The 17,441-nt window shown below is 33.1% G+C and overlaps 1 protein-coding gene across 1 annotated transcript in view; it reads left to right on the top strand.

Moving 5' to 3' along the window:
- Positions 1-2,751: 2,751 nt before the first annotated feature.
- Positions 2,752-17,441, top strand: part of LOC149806543 (uncharacterized) — a 54,364-nt gene continuing 39,674 nt past the window's right edge. The window contains exons 1-6 of the mRNA XM_089954275.1: positions 2,752-2,890; positions 6,997-7,130; positions 10,062-10,166; positions 12,257-12,372; positions 13,490-13,593; positions 16,390-16,452. Of these exons, the coding sequence (XP_089810401.1) occupies positions 7,009-7,130; positions 10,062-10,166; positions 12,257-12,372; positions 13,490-13,593; positions 16,390-16,452 (510 nt within the window). The 5' untranslated portion in view covers positions 2,752-2,890; positions 6,997-7,008. The remainder of the gene's footprint in view (positions 2,891-6,996; positions 7,131-10,061; positions 10,167-12,256; positions 12,373-13,489; positions 13,594-16,389; positions 16,453-17,441) is intronic.

Raw genomic sequence — 17,441 nt, 5'->3', positions numbered from 1 at the left:
GTTAAGTAAGTTGGTATGGATAGTAGATTAAAATGATGTCTTTTTTTTTTTGGTGTTTGAGGTGTAAATTTGGGGTTAGATTGGATTGCTTTGCGTATGTGGATAGTCTATTGAAGTGATTTATAAAAAATTTTAAAATAGTGATGGGTAGCATAAAAAAGTGAGTGAGTGTTTCTTTTAGGTCCGCGCGTTGTTGTTTTTTTTTTTGGTTATGATCTAGGTAAGATCAATTTTATGTTTTTAGGGGGATGTTTTCCATCACGTCCGCGCTTTCACTATAAATTGAAACTCGCTGGGCAGTCTAGCTACCCTTGTTGATTGATCAACACAAGAATGAATAGCAGAATAAGCAAACTTCTTGAACTCCAGATACATCTGGAATATGTCAGGCGCCTGTTAAATGAACTGGCCGCGGAGGCTATAGTAGAAGAGGAAAGAATGAAGAACGAAGAGGAGGAGAGAAGACAGAGGGAAGAGGAGGAAAAGAAACTAGAAGAGAGGATGTCGTACAATATTCCCGAGACAGAGGATTGGGGTGTTGAAGCGAATCATCCTCCCTCTGCGCTCCCCAGAAGAAAGGTGAAAGGAGACTGGGGAAGAAGATGCGTGTGTGGCGCCAGGCCAGGAAGGTGCAACCATTAGATAGGTGCATATGGAGTTAAAAACAAACAGCCCTTTTAAGGGCTACCCAATACCCTAGAAAAGAAATAACTATCGATTTGCCAATGTGTGTGTGTGTGTGTGTGTGTGTGTGTGTGTGTGTGTGTGTGTGTGTGTGTAGGTAGAGTAGTGTGATTATAAACACTAACTCTTTTTTCATAGTGCGAGGGTATGTGTTTGTGTGTTTGTGTTTGTAACTGCTCACGTAAGTTTGTGTGAATGGTAGATTATGGGTTTCTTTATTTTTTCTTAGCGTATGTGAAGAGTATAGTTTGGGTTTTGTAAGCGCTCACGTAAGATTGTGTGGATAGTAGATTATGGATTTTGTTAATTGTTTCTTAGCGTATGTGGAGAGTATAGTTAGGGTTTTGTAACCGCTCACGTACGATTGTGTGGATAGTAGATTATGGATTTGTTTATTGTTTCTTAGCGTATGTGTTTGTGTGTTTGTGTTTGTGTGTTTGTGTTTGTACCCGCTCACGTACGATTGTGTGAATAGTAGATTATGGATTTTTTATTGTTTCTTAGCGTATGTGGAGAGTATAGTTTGGGTTTTGTAAGCGCTCACGTAAGATTGTGTGGATAGTAGATTATGGATTTTGTTTATTGTTTCTTAGCGTATGTGGAGAGTATAGTTTTGGTTTTTATTATATGAAATGAGAAAGTATAGTTTGGGTTTTATCATATGAAATGAAAAAGTAGGGGGATGTTTTCCTTCACGTCCGCGCTTTTCGTATAAGAACCCACAGTATTCGTCGTTCAAACCATTCTGCAAAGAATAAAAAAGAAGATGGCTTCTAACCAAATGGACAAAATGGAAAAATTGCAAAACGTCCTCGACAATTTAGGAATGATAGAGCAAATGTTGGTTAACCTAAACGAGGATCACTATTCTTATAGTCCCCATCGAGTGAAGATGGAGATAAACAATTTACGAAAAATGAAGGTAATCATCAGTGATCGGTTGAAAGAAATAAAGGAGGAGAAGGAGGATGAAGAGGAAAGGATAAGGATGAGAGCATGGAATGAAAAAATTGAAAAAGAAGAAGAAAATGAAAAGAGGAAGAAAGAAGAGGAGGAAGAGAAGAAGAAAGAAGAGCAGGAGAAAAAAAAGAAAGAAAAGAAGAGAAAGAGTGTTGGAGATAAAATAAGAACTTGGTGGAGAAAAAGAAGAAACTAGAAGCGGAAGAAGAAGAAGAAAACCCAAAGGCCCTTTTCAGGGCCAGCCATATTTCTCGAAAAGAGATAGCCTTTCCATTGCCTACCCCTTTTTTTTAAATTTAAATTTAAATTTAAATTTAAATTTAAAAAAAATTTTAAAAAAATCCCAAAAGCCCAAACTCTGTTCCCCATGTTAATTTCCCTTGTCCCTAGACAGACCCAAACTCTATGTTAAATTCCCATTGTCCCTAAAGTGACCCACGATTTCTCTCCATGTTAAATTTCCATTGTCCCTAATCTGACCCAGGGGTCTTTTTAATGTTAAGTCCCATTGTCCCTAATGTGCCCCACTTTACTACTATTAGCTATGTATTGTTATTTACAGAATTAAAAAGGTCAGTGATTTGGATCACAGTGAACTTGATTTTGGACAAGGTCAGCAGCAAAAATACAACATTACGTAACCCACAGCATATCATGAAAATAATTATTTTTAAAAATCTAACAAACAAACAATGCAAATTAATATATATTATAAAATCAAGTTAATATTGTTACGACTCTATGGTCACAAACAAGTAACAGAAAACAGCAAAACCTACAAGTTTTGTTAAACTTCACAAACAATTTAGTTGTCAAATTTAGAAATGAAAATGTGATAGGAACTTACATTATTATGACGTGAATCCAAACTAATCTGTATAAAGTGTCTACGAAAATCCTTAATGAATGAAAGTTCAGACGTTCCTTATAAATTTCAAAACCATATGTCCTGCTTCTCCAAGAACCGTGACGTAACAATATATTTATAAAGATGGTGTAACAATGACATCTCTCTCTCTCTCTCTCTCTCTCTCTCTCTCGTGAAAATCCGCGACTCTTTGTGAAGCTCTTGCGTTGACGCCTTTATTATGTATTATGTTTGGAAAAGTGGGCATGCGTCCTGCATCCAGTATTTGATTGCTTAGCGGCAATGTTCGGATTTGACAGATGCATTTATTGGAGTTATTTATGCAGAATCATTTATTTGGAATTCCTAATGTGATGTCTTTACAGAGTTTTATTACAGGTAAATAGTAAAATGCAATTTAAACTAGGTGGGAACTCAATAACCTCGCAGCATCGACACTAACGGCAAAATAGGAACGAGCAATATATAGCACTTCCGGTTGTAAACAACTGTTTCTAATTCAATCTTTTGTCAATTTCCTGAGAGTATTTAAACAGACCTTAACCAAATTGTTGAAAAATATTATAAGAGATGCTGTTCTTGTCATAACAGTGTTGTTCTCAACGTTTATCATGCTGCTTATTGGTTGGCGGATAATCTGTGAACATGCAGCGACGTGTTTTCAACGATGTCATTGAATTGACTTGTATGGGATCGTATAATATCAGCGGGCGTAACTTTTAATATTTACCGCTTCATCAGAACTTGATCAGACTGATAAGATGACACACTTGGGAGGTATGTAAAGCTACATGCTGAATACAAGAACCAATCTTACATTGCTTTTATTATTTATAAAAAGATAGTTTCAGAGGTTGTCATTTTTATTTGTAGGTAAAGCCATATATAATAGAGATAACAAAAGATTTATTCAAGTTTTAACTACTGAAAAATACCTTTGCACAAGGTAGAATGCCAATAATGGAGTATTTTGGGTATTATGACTTTATGTTTGAGTTTGGCAAGTTTTCAGTGTAATGATATATGACATATTTCAAAACTATTTAAAATTTCTTGCTTTAGAATTCTGATAGGTGCTAAATTTCTTTTCTTGAAAAATGTTATGTGTGGATCTTTTCATTTTTAACTTATCGTCATTCCTTTAAGTTATATAATTTTTAAAAAATATTCTGAATCAATCCCAATATTTCTAAAAATGTATCTTAGACTCCTTGGTTTTGACACACTCAAGCACTTACTTTCACCTTTTCAGAATATACATTTTGCACAGTTATATCTCTCATTACTTTAGAATATTAGTTATTTTAGTAAAGTATGGCTAACAGATGACAAGATATATTCTCTCATACTCTACTTGGCAAGCTTTCAACTAGGAGACTCATTGTCATAAAGATCGTATATTTACATCACCCATTGTGACACACATCACAGAAGTCTATTTCTTCCTAATACACCATTGTAGTGGGCCCTGAGTGGCTGAGTGGTCTAAAGAGCTCACCATTATGGATCATTGCCATCTCACCTCTGTCTGCATGGGTTTGAGTCTTGGGTTCAGCCATTGTAGGTATGTGAGGAAGCTTGCCAGTTTCAGAAGAGAAGATAGATTTGTATATAAATTTTCTAAATTCTCTCCGTAAATTTAATAATTGTACATCTGTGATAGAGAAGTACATCTTTATTTACTGCTAAATTTAGGGTTTGAGAATCTGGGTAAATATGGTATTATGAGAAGCAGTCAGTGGCAGTAGTGTCAGGTTACAGTGCTAGCTGAGGCAAAGTGAAACACAGAAGTCATTATAGTGATGGATGTGTGTTTATAAATTTACTAAAAATCAATAATAGCAAGAGTCTCTTGATACTCAAACATTTAATTAGTGACCAGTTGTTGGGAAATTTGAATCTATTTTAGTAGATATAAAGTGCTTAACTTCGAGATGGGTGGTTAAAGTTTAATTTGGAATTAATTAGATCATAAGGAAAAAGTTTACAAAAAAAAATCCTACTTAATATAATATATTTGGAAATTCAAACAAACATTATCAGTTGCAAAAGATTGTGTGTGGAGAGTGGATATATGGTTATAATTTGGATTCATACCTGTTAACTCACAACGGGAGAGAAAAAACCCGATTTTTTTGGTCGTTTTATGCCTACCTCTTGATTTCAAAATATCTACTGATTTTTGTAGAGAACTCCTGATTATTACAATATGTCTGTTGGTTTTATTTTCCTACCAAAAAAATCCTTCATCAATAGATACATCTTATGCAATCCACAGATGTCACATGGAGAAATAATGCATCCTTTTGAGAATTTCATGGACCCAGAAGATCAGTTAATATTTACTGAAAATGCCACAAAAAACCGCCAGATTCTAGGTCCCAATCTCCCTATAAGAGATAAAAGTACTTGGATTTTTTAGTCACATTAAATAATGCTCATTTTTGTAAGTTTTATCTTTAGAATACATAATTATTTGACATCTAATGAAGTTTAGAAAATGGGCTAGAGTAAATATGAGTACTGTCAGTTTAAATGTTCTAGTCTAATTGTGTTCAGTGTTATCTGCCCTGTATAGTGTTTTTTTTCTTCAAAATGTCTTTGAAACATCATATACATTTTGCATATTGTAAAACACGCTTGAATCATATCTGGGTATATTTAGGTTATTTTTGGATGGTATCTTTGGTGAATCATAGCCCTGCCCAGTATGAATTAGTGACTTTATAAGCTCATTGTTAAATTCAAGTACAACATGTAAACAGATTCCAAATAAGCTTGATTTATTTAGCTTCAGTAGCTCAGTCTACAAAATGTGGAATTTGACTTACCATTTCACATGCTACATGTACATCCTACATTTGAACCAATATTGCCATTTTTCCACAAAAGAACATACATAGAGATACCATCCTTATAACGTACAGTACATATATTTTAATGAACATGTTGGCTTAATGCAGGTTATTCCTTTTATGGACTGATATAAATTTTCTTACCACAATCCATGTTCATACTGACCAGGCAGATATATCTGAATCCAGTTTTTTCACGGATATTATGTACTGTGATAAATGTCAAGATTCATATGAGTCAAGCTAATAATTAAATAAATTTTCAAGCTTCAATCCAACATGAGTATTCCTGAGATCTAGATGGCAACAACTACATCAAATAGGTACTGGGTAGTTCCAATTGACTATCTGGTTTAAACATGCAGCTGTTGATTTGATAAAAAAAAATTATGTGCTTTTATCCAATTATCAGAAGATTATGTCAACAATCAAATTGTTTTCAAAATCCTCATAGTGAGTAGAAATGATGATTTCATATAGGAGATTCAAGAGAGAAAGTAAGTAAATTAATTTTTATAAAATTTTCATGTCTATGCATGTAATTGTCTCTAGAATTTAAAACTACCTTAGAACCCCTAAAATATAAGTAATCTTCTGGTGGAAACATATTTACAATTATATAATTTAGCAGAAGTTCTTCAGCTATAGCCATTATCAGTGTTAACTTTACATTTAAGGTATGACAGCTACTGTAATACACGTGCAGTAACTGTACACCAAACCTGTCAGATGCCATAATGGTAACCATTCCAACAATATTGATACCAAGTCTTTAGGAAATATATATTATGTACAAATGAACTATTCTTTCATTAATGCACCAACATTATACAGAAAGTACAAGACCTGATGCTCTGTAGAATGAGCATTCTTTCCAAATTCTTCATGCTTCTTTGCACACACATTATATCACACAAGCTGTAATGGAACTACCCAGTAAAAGACAGTGCCACAGTAACAACCCTGGTGTTAGTAGTGTTCCTTTGCTTTACTGTTTTCACATCATATTTTTTAGTGTTTCTTCCATTATGCCCCAGTCAATTCCCAAATCCCAAATATCATTCTCTGTAATAAAATATCTATGAAAGATAATTACCATGAAAGGCATTGAGCATAAGATTTGCATATTTAGCATTTGGTACCTACTATCGAGGTTACTGGGTATCAGGTTTGTTCTTGTACATTGGTAACATATGCAGTGATAGTATCAATGCCATTGCATTTATTAATTGCATGTCAAAAGAGAGCGCCTTTTAAATTGATTAGCTACTGACTGCAGCAATAATTCTTGTTGATTGTTGCATTCTGGTACCACTGTTTCAGGCAATTTCTGGATGTAGCAACTCTTATACATATCGATCAATATAGATCTTATGACACAAATTAAGAATCATTCACTGACATAGTTAATGTTACCGTACTTAATGTATGATTATACACTTGAAGGAGAGTTGTATCATTGGATCAAGAAATGTCTCTCTTCATGTATGTGTGCCACTAACCAGAACTGTACATACAGTTAGTTATTATTGGATATCAGATCATGTAGATTTATTTTGCTAACCAGAAATAGAAATCACTCGTGCAGTATCCTTCACAGAAGCATGATTTTTTAGCTATCCATTTCAGATGTTCTAGTGAATGGCAGCCTCAATTAAAGTGGCTGGTATCCCCGACACAATTCGGGCTCAATATGATTCCTTACCAAATGACCTTGGAGGAGGGGCGTACATGATGGCTCAGGAATCAAGACAGTATCAGAGGTCAGTGATTTATGACTTGCATTTTGCATTTTTATTTTCTACTTTATGGTGTTTATTCTACTTTAACCAAAGATTCAATCCTTCATTATAGAGGGAACACTTATTAGTTCTACTGGTCATAGACTAGAAGTGTTTATGGGATGGTCTGTTATCCATCCATTTGTTAGAAGAAGTTAGTTGTTTCTGTTCCTCCTAAACTACTTGGGGGATTGCCATGAAACGTTTACGCACATTAACCCTAGGGTTTAGTTGATCCTAAATGTAAATGGTGATACTTAGACATTAAATATGGCTGCCACAGTAGCCATCTTGAAAATCACTACTCCTCCTGAATGGATGGTCATATCAACATGGGGTTTTCACTAGAAGAATTCTAGGACATGTAGGTGGTCCTAAATGAAAATTGGGCTGATCTGATATCCACTATGGCAGACACGACAGCCATGTTGAAAATCTTACTATTGCTACTTCTCCTGAATGGATGGTCATATCAACATATGGTTTTAACAGAAAGACTTGTGATGCCTAGTTGGTCCTAAATAAAAATGGTGGAGATTTAATATCCAGGATGACCACAACATCAGTCATCTTGAAAATCTTGTTATTGTCATAGTTATTCCTCTTGAATATATCAACATGAGGTTTCCACTTAAACCAGAGAGTTCACTTGCCCAGCTTTGGGGACAAGCTCATATATGGCTCTGGCAAGCTCAAGTTTCCAAGGTACTTGTGGGCAAGTCCCAAAAATTTATATAGAGAGAGAGATGGAGAAAGGAGTCATATTCCTTTTGTAATGCTTTATGTTCAGCAAGTTACAGTACATATGTCAGCATCTTTATTTAGTGTTTACATGTACCATATTTTTTTATTGCATAACTGGTCAGTTTCTTTTATCTATCATATCTTATTTCCATCTTGTAGTCAGTGTCATGGTCAGTCTCACGTATTCTCGTATAGATATATTGATGTAGATATTTGCTATTTAAAGCATATTTTGACAAATAAGTAATGAATATTTATATTTTAGCTTATTAGTTACATTTTAATCATAATATTTGTACATATCTGGGATTGGCCAACTTCCATGCCCTAACCTAACCTTGGGCAGTTTGTGAACTTGCCAACTCGAAAACAATCAGCTTGTCAAAGATTGTTTTGATGTATGTTGCTAATTTTTAAGATGTATATGTGTTAATTGGTACAAGTATAACTCAGGAGATTTCTTGACAGGTGTGTTTGAAAGTAAATGGTACCTCTGTCTACCTATATAGTTGAATTGCAACTTGAACGTCTATCTAGATCAATAAAACACTGTTAATGTCAAATTTTAATTAATTTTCAGTTGGATACTGTCTGATTAAAAATCACGTTGGCTTGACACCTTAAGTCACCAGAGAATGTTCAAAACAATATGTTGAAATGGCTAACAACAATAATACTTTATAAAAAAAAACACAACGTGTTTGCAAAAAATTCCACACAGGCATCAAGAGAAGTTATATTTTGTGTAATATCAGCAATAATTTTTATTTCTTTTTTAATCATTAGAGGAAAATTCATAATGTATTGAGGATTTTAGCTTCTTAATATGGACAACTTTGCAAAAATGCCACAAATAGATTGTTTTTATTTGAAAATTGCATTATGAAAGGGATAAACTTAAATGTCACAGCTTTACACCAAGTAGCTGAATATGTTCTGAGCGAAATCTAATGAAATTTTTTTAGAAGGCATGATATTACTTTGTAAGTATGATTATGTAATCCATAAACTTTTCTGTGTTCTTTATTAGTTTTGGTGAAATTGTTAAGCAGGTAACAGAGCAATGTTATAGATTATTATAGAGTATTCATTGTTAAAAAAACACCAAACATAATATATAGGAAGTTTATGAGATTCCGAGAGGAACTGAATCTTTGATTAAAGTAGAATGAACAGCAAGTACAATGCTGAACAAATTAAAACATCACTGTTCATTATGTATTTTTATTGTCAGTATAGGGGATTGCATTTGTTGTCAAGTAAGTCTTCATTTTGGGGACCTATGACTCTTTTTTTCTAATTGGCTGGATCACGTGTTTCCAGCATTGGAATTAGATAAAACAATGCTATACCATTACCGTTTAAAAACATGTTCTTGATCAGCACATTCTGTGAGTGGCATTTTATTTCAAAGAAACACTGCTTTAAGTTCATAAGATGCCAGAGAGTTTTTCATCCTTGATCCAATGACAATAGTATACATGTGCTTACTTGTGCATTTGACTGATTATGTGTTTAAACTTTTGGCCTTGCCACTAATTAAAATGACATTATTTTTTACAGGATGCTGAAATATTTTTGGTATTGATGTTGGAAAAGGAAATATACAGTTTTTGTATGTAATCATGTAGTTAGACCATCATTTTGTTTTACTTCCAAAATAGTAGTTGTTGATCTCTCTGAAAACTGAAGCCTCATAATTAGGGACCCCCAAACTTGAAACTTTGTAAAATTTACATTTTGCATTTGCTCTTAAATTTGACATTGGCTGGAAACTTAAATTAGAACAAGTACAGTAAATAAGATAGTAATATTTTTCTTTCATGAAGAAATGATTTTAAAAATAAAGCCATTATATTATGTTGAAGGTGATGAGTAATACCCAGGGCCTGGAGGTTATTAAAAAAATGTTTATGCTCAGAATACATACTCTGCCCAAAGTGCTGATGGCTAACTGGACCATATTCAATTTTTGACTAATTAAATGTTAGAATTTTGGTACTGCATTTCAGCATTAGAATATTTTTTATTACTTGAGACCTTAAGATTGTCTTGAACTTTGTTTTCGCTTTGATTTTGTATATTGTATGGTCTAGGGAAGATATGTTACATTAAAATAAAGTAGCTCTTTCATGTCATGATTTTAACTTTTTCATTTGTTTCTTACAGAAATTCTGAGGACTTGAAGCTGCTTAAGTTCCCCAATACCAAAAATATTCTTTGGGATCACACCAGCACTGGTTCTCCTCTACATTTGCATATATCTTGTTACAGGTAAACTGGCATGTAATACTACATTTCTACCCAGAAATATTTGAACCTGTGGCTGATGCACATGAAAATATCAAGTTTATATGATTAACAGCAATCTTTAAAATGGTCAATAACCAACAAAAAATAATCTCTGAACAGTATATTGAATTCTTCAGATTTGATGAAAGAGAATGAATTATTATTTTGATCAGTGGATTGAGCTGCAGATCATTTTTGGTACCAGCAGAAAGGGTATTGTTAGCATGTTCTCAGTGCAGGTGAAATTATTAAAAAAAAACTCCAGTTACACTTTTCATTATCAGTGTAAGTAACATTAAGAAAATTCCTGTCATGCTTTTCATTAAAAATTTTAAGAAATATATATTCTAAGAACTATATAAATAATTGAATCCAGTAAGTAGCAATTTAGCAAAATTTTGGTCCATATGACTTACAACTTTGTATCATTGATGTGCATTGCAGCTCTGTATAGACCCTCATACAATATAGTCCCTCTTATTTTAGCAAAATAAATGACATCTTTTTTGATTACTGTTCTGTATTTCATTTTGTCATATCTTAAAATTGTCTGTCCTGTTTTCATGAATAAGTAATTCTGAACTTATTTCCAAGTCTTTCATTTCATGTATCCATATTTTGTTTGCCATGAGCATGTCCAGACTTTATCATACAGCTTGTTATATAAACACACCTTGTATACCAAATCACTTAAATTGTCAATGATAGAAGGTAAACCACTGCCAGATTAAGCCCACATTATCATATAATATCAAAATGACAGCATACTGAATACAAATTATAAGAGAGGCTCAAACTTTTATTTTAAATTGTACATTTTTATCCTCAATCATTATTTTATATTGTATAATATTTTACATTATATAATACTTGGAATCCTTCCAGAATTGGTTTACTCCCTACAGCACACAATTTAAGTAATTTGGTATGCATGGTGAGGTAAATAAATGTGTATTCTGATATTCTTAATCAAATGATATTGGGTTTCCAAGTGGAAGGAATATAAATTCAGACTGATTTTGAATAATGTAAATATGGAAAAATTGTAGTCCCTTCATATTTTCTCTTTTATTGTCCACCCACCTAAACTAAATTTTTAGGACACAGCCATACTGAAACAAATCGTTGATGCTTGGAACATTGGTAACTTCCATGCAGTATAGTGACACGGTCTCCGAAAGGGAAAAAAGGGAGAGAGAAAATATGAAGACTGTAAATGTTACTTCAATAAAAACTATGAATCCTCCTATTTTGCTGTAAAAAAAATAATGTTGCTGTTAGACATGAATTTTTAAATGCCACATGGTGATAATCTGAGTGCAGATATAAAATACTTGTCAAACTATAAATTGGGGCTCAAAACTTGGGTCAGAAAAGATACGAGTCTGGGACCTAAGCTTCTGGGTCAAATATGCATGCAATTTTTGAAGTACACACTGTTTCTCCCTGTAGTGTTTCCCCATGATGCATCTTGTTTTCTCCAGGACGTACCCCCTTTTCATATTCTGGTCAGCCATGGCCACTTGGCAGAATAGCGAAAGGCTTGACTTGCGTAAACAGGCAGAAAACCAGTGTGACTAATTAACAGTTGATCCTTATTGTAATTATTTTGTGAAAAGAACTGCTCCTCCAAAAGTTACCCCGACATATTTAAAGAAATCATGCATGTAAGCACCTGCTATTGATTGGCAAATAAATGATGTCCTATTTTGTTGTAACATTGTTTAAAATTCTATTGGTGACAGTGTGAAAATAAATAATGAAAGTAATCAAAGCTTTGGACAGTATTGTCAAATCATCAGTATGCCATAATAATATGCCATAACTTCTATTTAAGTATGTGTGATTTCTATACGGCATTTCAATATCAATAGAGATTATTTCTAAGAGTGCAGAATAAAATATGGCATTATAAAAATGAGTCTACAAAATCTGGTAACTGAACTTCATTATTGGCTAAATCAGGACCAGTTTGTATCAGAATGTTCAACCATGATGTTTTGAAATTAGGCATAGATTATTTTACACATACTGCCTATAATGAATGGCTTTGTTTGTTTTTTTTGTTGTAGAAAACCTAAGCTGTATGTGTCAGAAAAAGTGCTACGATTTGCTCAGCGTCATTTAGAGAGCACTGGTCAGTCTTCTTGTTCATCAACTCTTATAGGATCCCTTGCCATAGATGATGGTAAGTTATTTTGATTTTTTAACTTGAAAGCCCTGTAATATTTGGGGCTGGGGTGATAAATATCTCACAGATTCTGACTAATTCTAAATTTATTCTTGTTGTTGTAAGAAGTTTCATTCAACCAGCTTGTTCTTATTTGGGGGGGGGGGTGCAAGTTGGAAAATGAATTTTACTCTCAGGTGTCTTATGAGCTGTTTTTTTTTTTTGTGATTCGAATCAGAGGAAAAGGTAAATGATTTGTTTTACTTCTCAGTTATTATGCTCTGTTCCATGAAGTCATTTATTTTATGGGTATCACTTTTTGTAGTTTTATGACAAATAACATTTCATGCATGTTGGTACATAAATTAGTGGATAGTCACTAGTGGATGGAGTCCTATTGTTTCATTGAAAGATCACTGTTTGTTCGATTTTTAAATTGGTGCTTTGTACCAACCATGAAATCCACACAGAGTTACCCCCATCAAAATAATGAATTTACAGTAATTTACATTTTGGTGTGTGTCTGCAGCCTGTTTCTCCGAACCCCAGTTTCAACAAAATTGTCAAAATTTTCCCTCAAATTGAGATTTTACATTGCCTCTGGTTCTTCAGACAATATTTTTGTCAGAAGTAGAAGTGACTGTGGAAAGTGCAAAATCAAATTTTAGTTTTAAATTGAACACATGGAGACCTTCATAGTCTTGTAAAAGGGTTCAGGAACATCTAAGTATTTCCACAGAGATAAGGCAAGGCACCTTTAAGGAAAATTCAACAGTTTATGACTGTATTAATTCTTGATGCCTGTTGAATGTTCTGTGAAGAAATCATTGTTATCAACTAAGCAATAAGAAAGATATTTAAATAATCTCAATGTGAGAATGAATTTTTAAAAAAATGTTTAGTGAAACTGGTCAGTCCCTGCCCACTCCACATACACAGCATTTCATACAAGATACTAGCATACCTAATAATGAAACAGTTCTTTCCCTATCCTGTTAATAAAAAGTGCATTGATGAATGGAAGCCAGTTAAAAGATATTTCCATGGATCTACAAAAGTCATATTTTAATTTCCAGTGACATTAGCTCTGTACACAGTACATCTTATTGAACAGTTTTTTTGCTGTCTTTTTTAGATGGAGAAGGAGTAACGTTCAATCTGGAAAGGTTAGATCCAGGGGCCTTCCCAGAGACCAGTTTGGGGTCAAATGCTGTGGGAGATATTCTTATCCCATTTACAGTAGGTATATTTTGCATCACAGGGGCAGGTTTTATCAATATAAATAAGAAAACTGCCCGATCTTTCTTAGTATGGGGGAAAAGGTCCAGATTGTTAGAAAAAAGTCATAAATGGTATAAAAAAAAGTTATGAATGTTAGAAAAAAGTCATCAATGTCACAAATAATGGTGGCATTTAAAACTTCCCAAACAAAATATTTGATAGCCAGTAGAAATACATGTATTAAACTCAGTCCAAATTTGTGCATTGTTAATGGTGGTAACATTTGTAATCAGCTAGAAAAGTGCCAGTAACATAGTTTGTTGAGGATTACTATCACCAACATCTCAGTAAGATCATGTTTTTAAAGACTGATAGCTCTTTTTGATCATCAAATAATAGTTTTGCACATTTTGATTATTTTCACAGGAAGACTAAGTTCATAAACCATGTCCAACCCTTAATCATGTAGAGTAAATTAATATAAAAAAATGCCCTTTATATTTTATTACATTGCTTGTGAAAAACTTGCATATGTGAACATTATCATCACAAATAAAGTATGATGTGAGTATTTACATGTTTGAAAATCAATCAATGTTATATTGTTGGATCCCAAATCCAAGGAATAGTTTTATTTGAGACACATGTACAAAGTGCAGTAGAAACTTTTCTTCTCATTGCAGTGTTTGCATGTTGTGTTTATTTGTTTACTGTTACAGAAAAGAATTCAATCATATATTGCAGACAAAATTGAGTTGTATTGAAAACAAATAAGAGTTTCTTGTATGGTTCTAATTGATGAATAATGACAAAATACTATACCCATGTGAATGGTTTTTGAGACATTTTAATTTGTATTGTTCAAAACTACAAAGGGATTGGGCCTGGTTATGGACTTTACTGTGAAAATGTAAAAATGTGTAAATTGTTAACTCATTAGTGACATAAACTTACATTCCGTTGGGATAGGATTGTTTTGGAGAAGTTGGAAATTGTTTCACTTGCATTTTTCAATGATATTGTGATATTGTGAGAAGATTGTAAGCCCTAGAAATTGCATGTACAGAATTTAAGGCCACACATTTTTGGGATGAAGAATTTGTCTCCAGACTGCACTGGATAATTATGAGCACAATTTTTGGGAAACCATGTGTAATAGTTTGACTTTTAAAATGTGTTTATTTGTGATTTAATTGTCTATACAAGAATTTGTCTTTAGATGTTTAACATTTAAAAAAAATACAAATGTAGATTTCTATTCATTATGAAAACCGACATTTTCAATGGTACAAAACTGAAAATCATGCTACTTGTCGTTGAATATTTGAAATTGCACATAAAACTTTTATGGATCTGTTGATTTTTGTACATGGGGCAAGTGATTATTCAGAAAATACTTGCCTTTGGCCAGTAGTTGATTTTTATACATGGGGCAAGTGATTATTCAGAAAATACTTGCGTTTGGTCTGTAGTTGATTTTTATACATGGGGCAAGTGATTGTTCAGAAAATACTTGCCTTTGGCCAGTAGTTGATTTTTATATAAGGGGCAAGTGATTGTTCAGAAAATACTTGCCTTCGGCCAGTAGTTGATTTTTATACATGGGACAAGTGATTATTCAGAAAATACTTGCCTTTGGCCAGTAGTTGAGAAAGAGTTGTTAGTGTCAGCATTCACCCACAGTGTGATCTATTTTAACTAGCCAGCTGAAGAATGGATTTACTTGGTTGTTTGGAAAAGTTGGCTTAAAGGGAGATAATTTAAAAAAAGTATAACCCAAACTTGTTTGACATGGGAGGTGGCTGTTATCGAGGATTAGAATATATATTAATAATTGGTTCTTATCATGGTCTTCTGTCAATCTATTCAGCAAATTCCACCAGGAGAATTGCAGACCTGTAAAAACTGGGATAGCATCCAGTTTATAACATTAGCTACAAGATAACACATTTAATTTGTTGTTGTTGTTGTTGTTGTCGGATTTAAAGCCATTTTTCAGCACACGATAGGCTATGCATGGTGGCCAGTATTACTGGTGGAGGAAGAACCTGGGAAAGAACCACCAACCCACAAGAAGCTACTGGCAAGCTTTCTCACATACCACATTGGTTGAATCCTGGACTCGAACCCACACAAACAGAGGTGAGATGACAGTGAACCATAAAGGAGAGCACTTTAGACCACTCGGCCATTCGGGGCCCCCACATTTAATTTATAGGTATACCCAGATATTAATGATGATTGAACACTCTCTGTGATTAGAACAGTAAGACATAAATCAGACCTCAGCCACTTCACTAGACTTTCCAGTTATAATGACCAGCATAGTGTCCACATGATAAAATATTTATCGCATATCTGGTTAGCTACTCAGGCAAACTCCACATCCGGAAAATTGATCCTACAATATATTGGCACAATGACATAAATTGCATAACATTACATTAAGCACATTAATGTACATTACAGAAATAAACTCAATCTCTTTGTAATAGTTAAAAGGTATAGCATCACTTTAACACATTAGCTAGATTAAGTCTTGCATATAAAGGGTGAGACATATTGCATGTATCAGTTTTTTAGCAGTGATGGCATCATCATCATCAACATGCTACAGTGTTATACTTTTTATGTTTTGTAGCATTTACTGTAATCAACTAAAACTTTTGGGATAATATTACTGTCTGTAGTTTCTTTCTTTATATGCATAAGCAGTATGCTGGTGATATTAAGGTGCTGTGTTCTGTTGAACACTTGTTTTAATTACATTTGACTTATTATATGTTTAATTTTATATGACCAAATTCATTTCAGATTCAAAACAACACAAAGAAAGACAGATGTAGCAGTGTGGATGATTATCAAAATGCTCAAATGGTACAGAAACATTTTCTGTATTTTTCATTATATCTATATATATCACTTTAAATTTATGTTTATCAAATGTTTTGAATTATTGAGTGATTAATGTCATGGATTTATTTCAAAACCCTGTGACAAAAATCCTTCATAAAATATTGAGTGATGATTTTTATATCTCTATAACAAAGATAATCACTTTCACCTACATAATATAATGATACATTTGCTTAAAATGGCACAGACTGATTGGTATTTTATTTTCTTGAACATAAATGTTGTCATATTTCTTAGATGTTTCCAAATTTCATTGGATTGCATAAAGTTTTAATGAGTATTAATTATTATAAATGGATATACATGATCTGTGAAATAAAGAAGGGCACAGACCATGGGTACGTTTGCATTTATTACTATAGCATCAGAAAGAGTCGCTGTATTAGTACACAGCATTTCAACTTCATTGTGAATTATATGATAAGCCCAATGAAAAGAAATTTGTGTTTCCTATTGCACTGACTTTGAAATTAGGGTATGCAGTGTTTTTAAAAAAACAAACATTATATGTATATTTAGTGTGATATTGGTTTTGTTTTTTTTTAAATTACTGGGGAAGTGCTAGTGTCAGCAATGAGAAACATGGATGGAAACACATTTTTTGTTTGGCCTAATGAATACACTAGTAAATAGCTTTCAACTTCATGAACAATTTTGCATGTGAATTATATCTTAAGTACATAGCTTTTAACGTTTTGAAATTTTGTTCGTAAATTATATCCATTGTTCCTCTCTTTTGTAAATGTATCATGATAACTTTGTTCAGCACTATAAAAACTGTTGGTGTTCAAACAAGGAAACAAATGAGTGATGCCTTACAATTTCATATGAGGCATGGGTAGAGTGCTTTTGAATGTCATCTTGGTTTATATTTTGTTATGACTTATTGTCTAGTTTTCCCATAGAAACAATAGAATTGGTACTCCACAAATAATACAAATATTAACTAT

This window comes from Sinohyriopsis cumingii, chromosome 1 (genome assembly GCF_028554795.1).
Source record: "Sinohyriopsis cumingii isolate HCF-2022 chromosome 1, ASM2855479v2, whole genome shotgun sequence".
Lineage (NCBI taxonomy): Eukaryota > Metazoa > Mollusca > Bivalvia > Unionida > Unionidae > Sinohyriopsis > Sinohyriopsis cumingii.
Note: the sequence above shows the minus strand (reverse complement) of the source record. Positions and strands in the feature narration are given on the sequence as shown.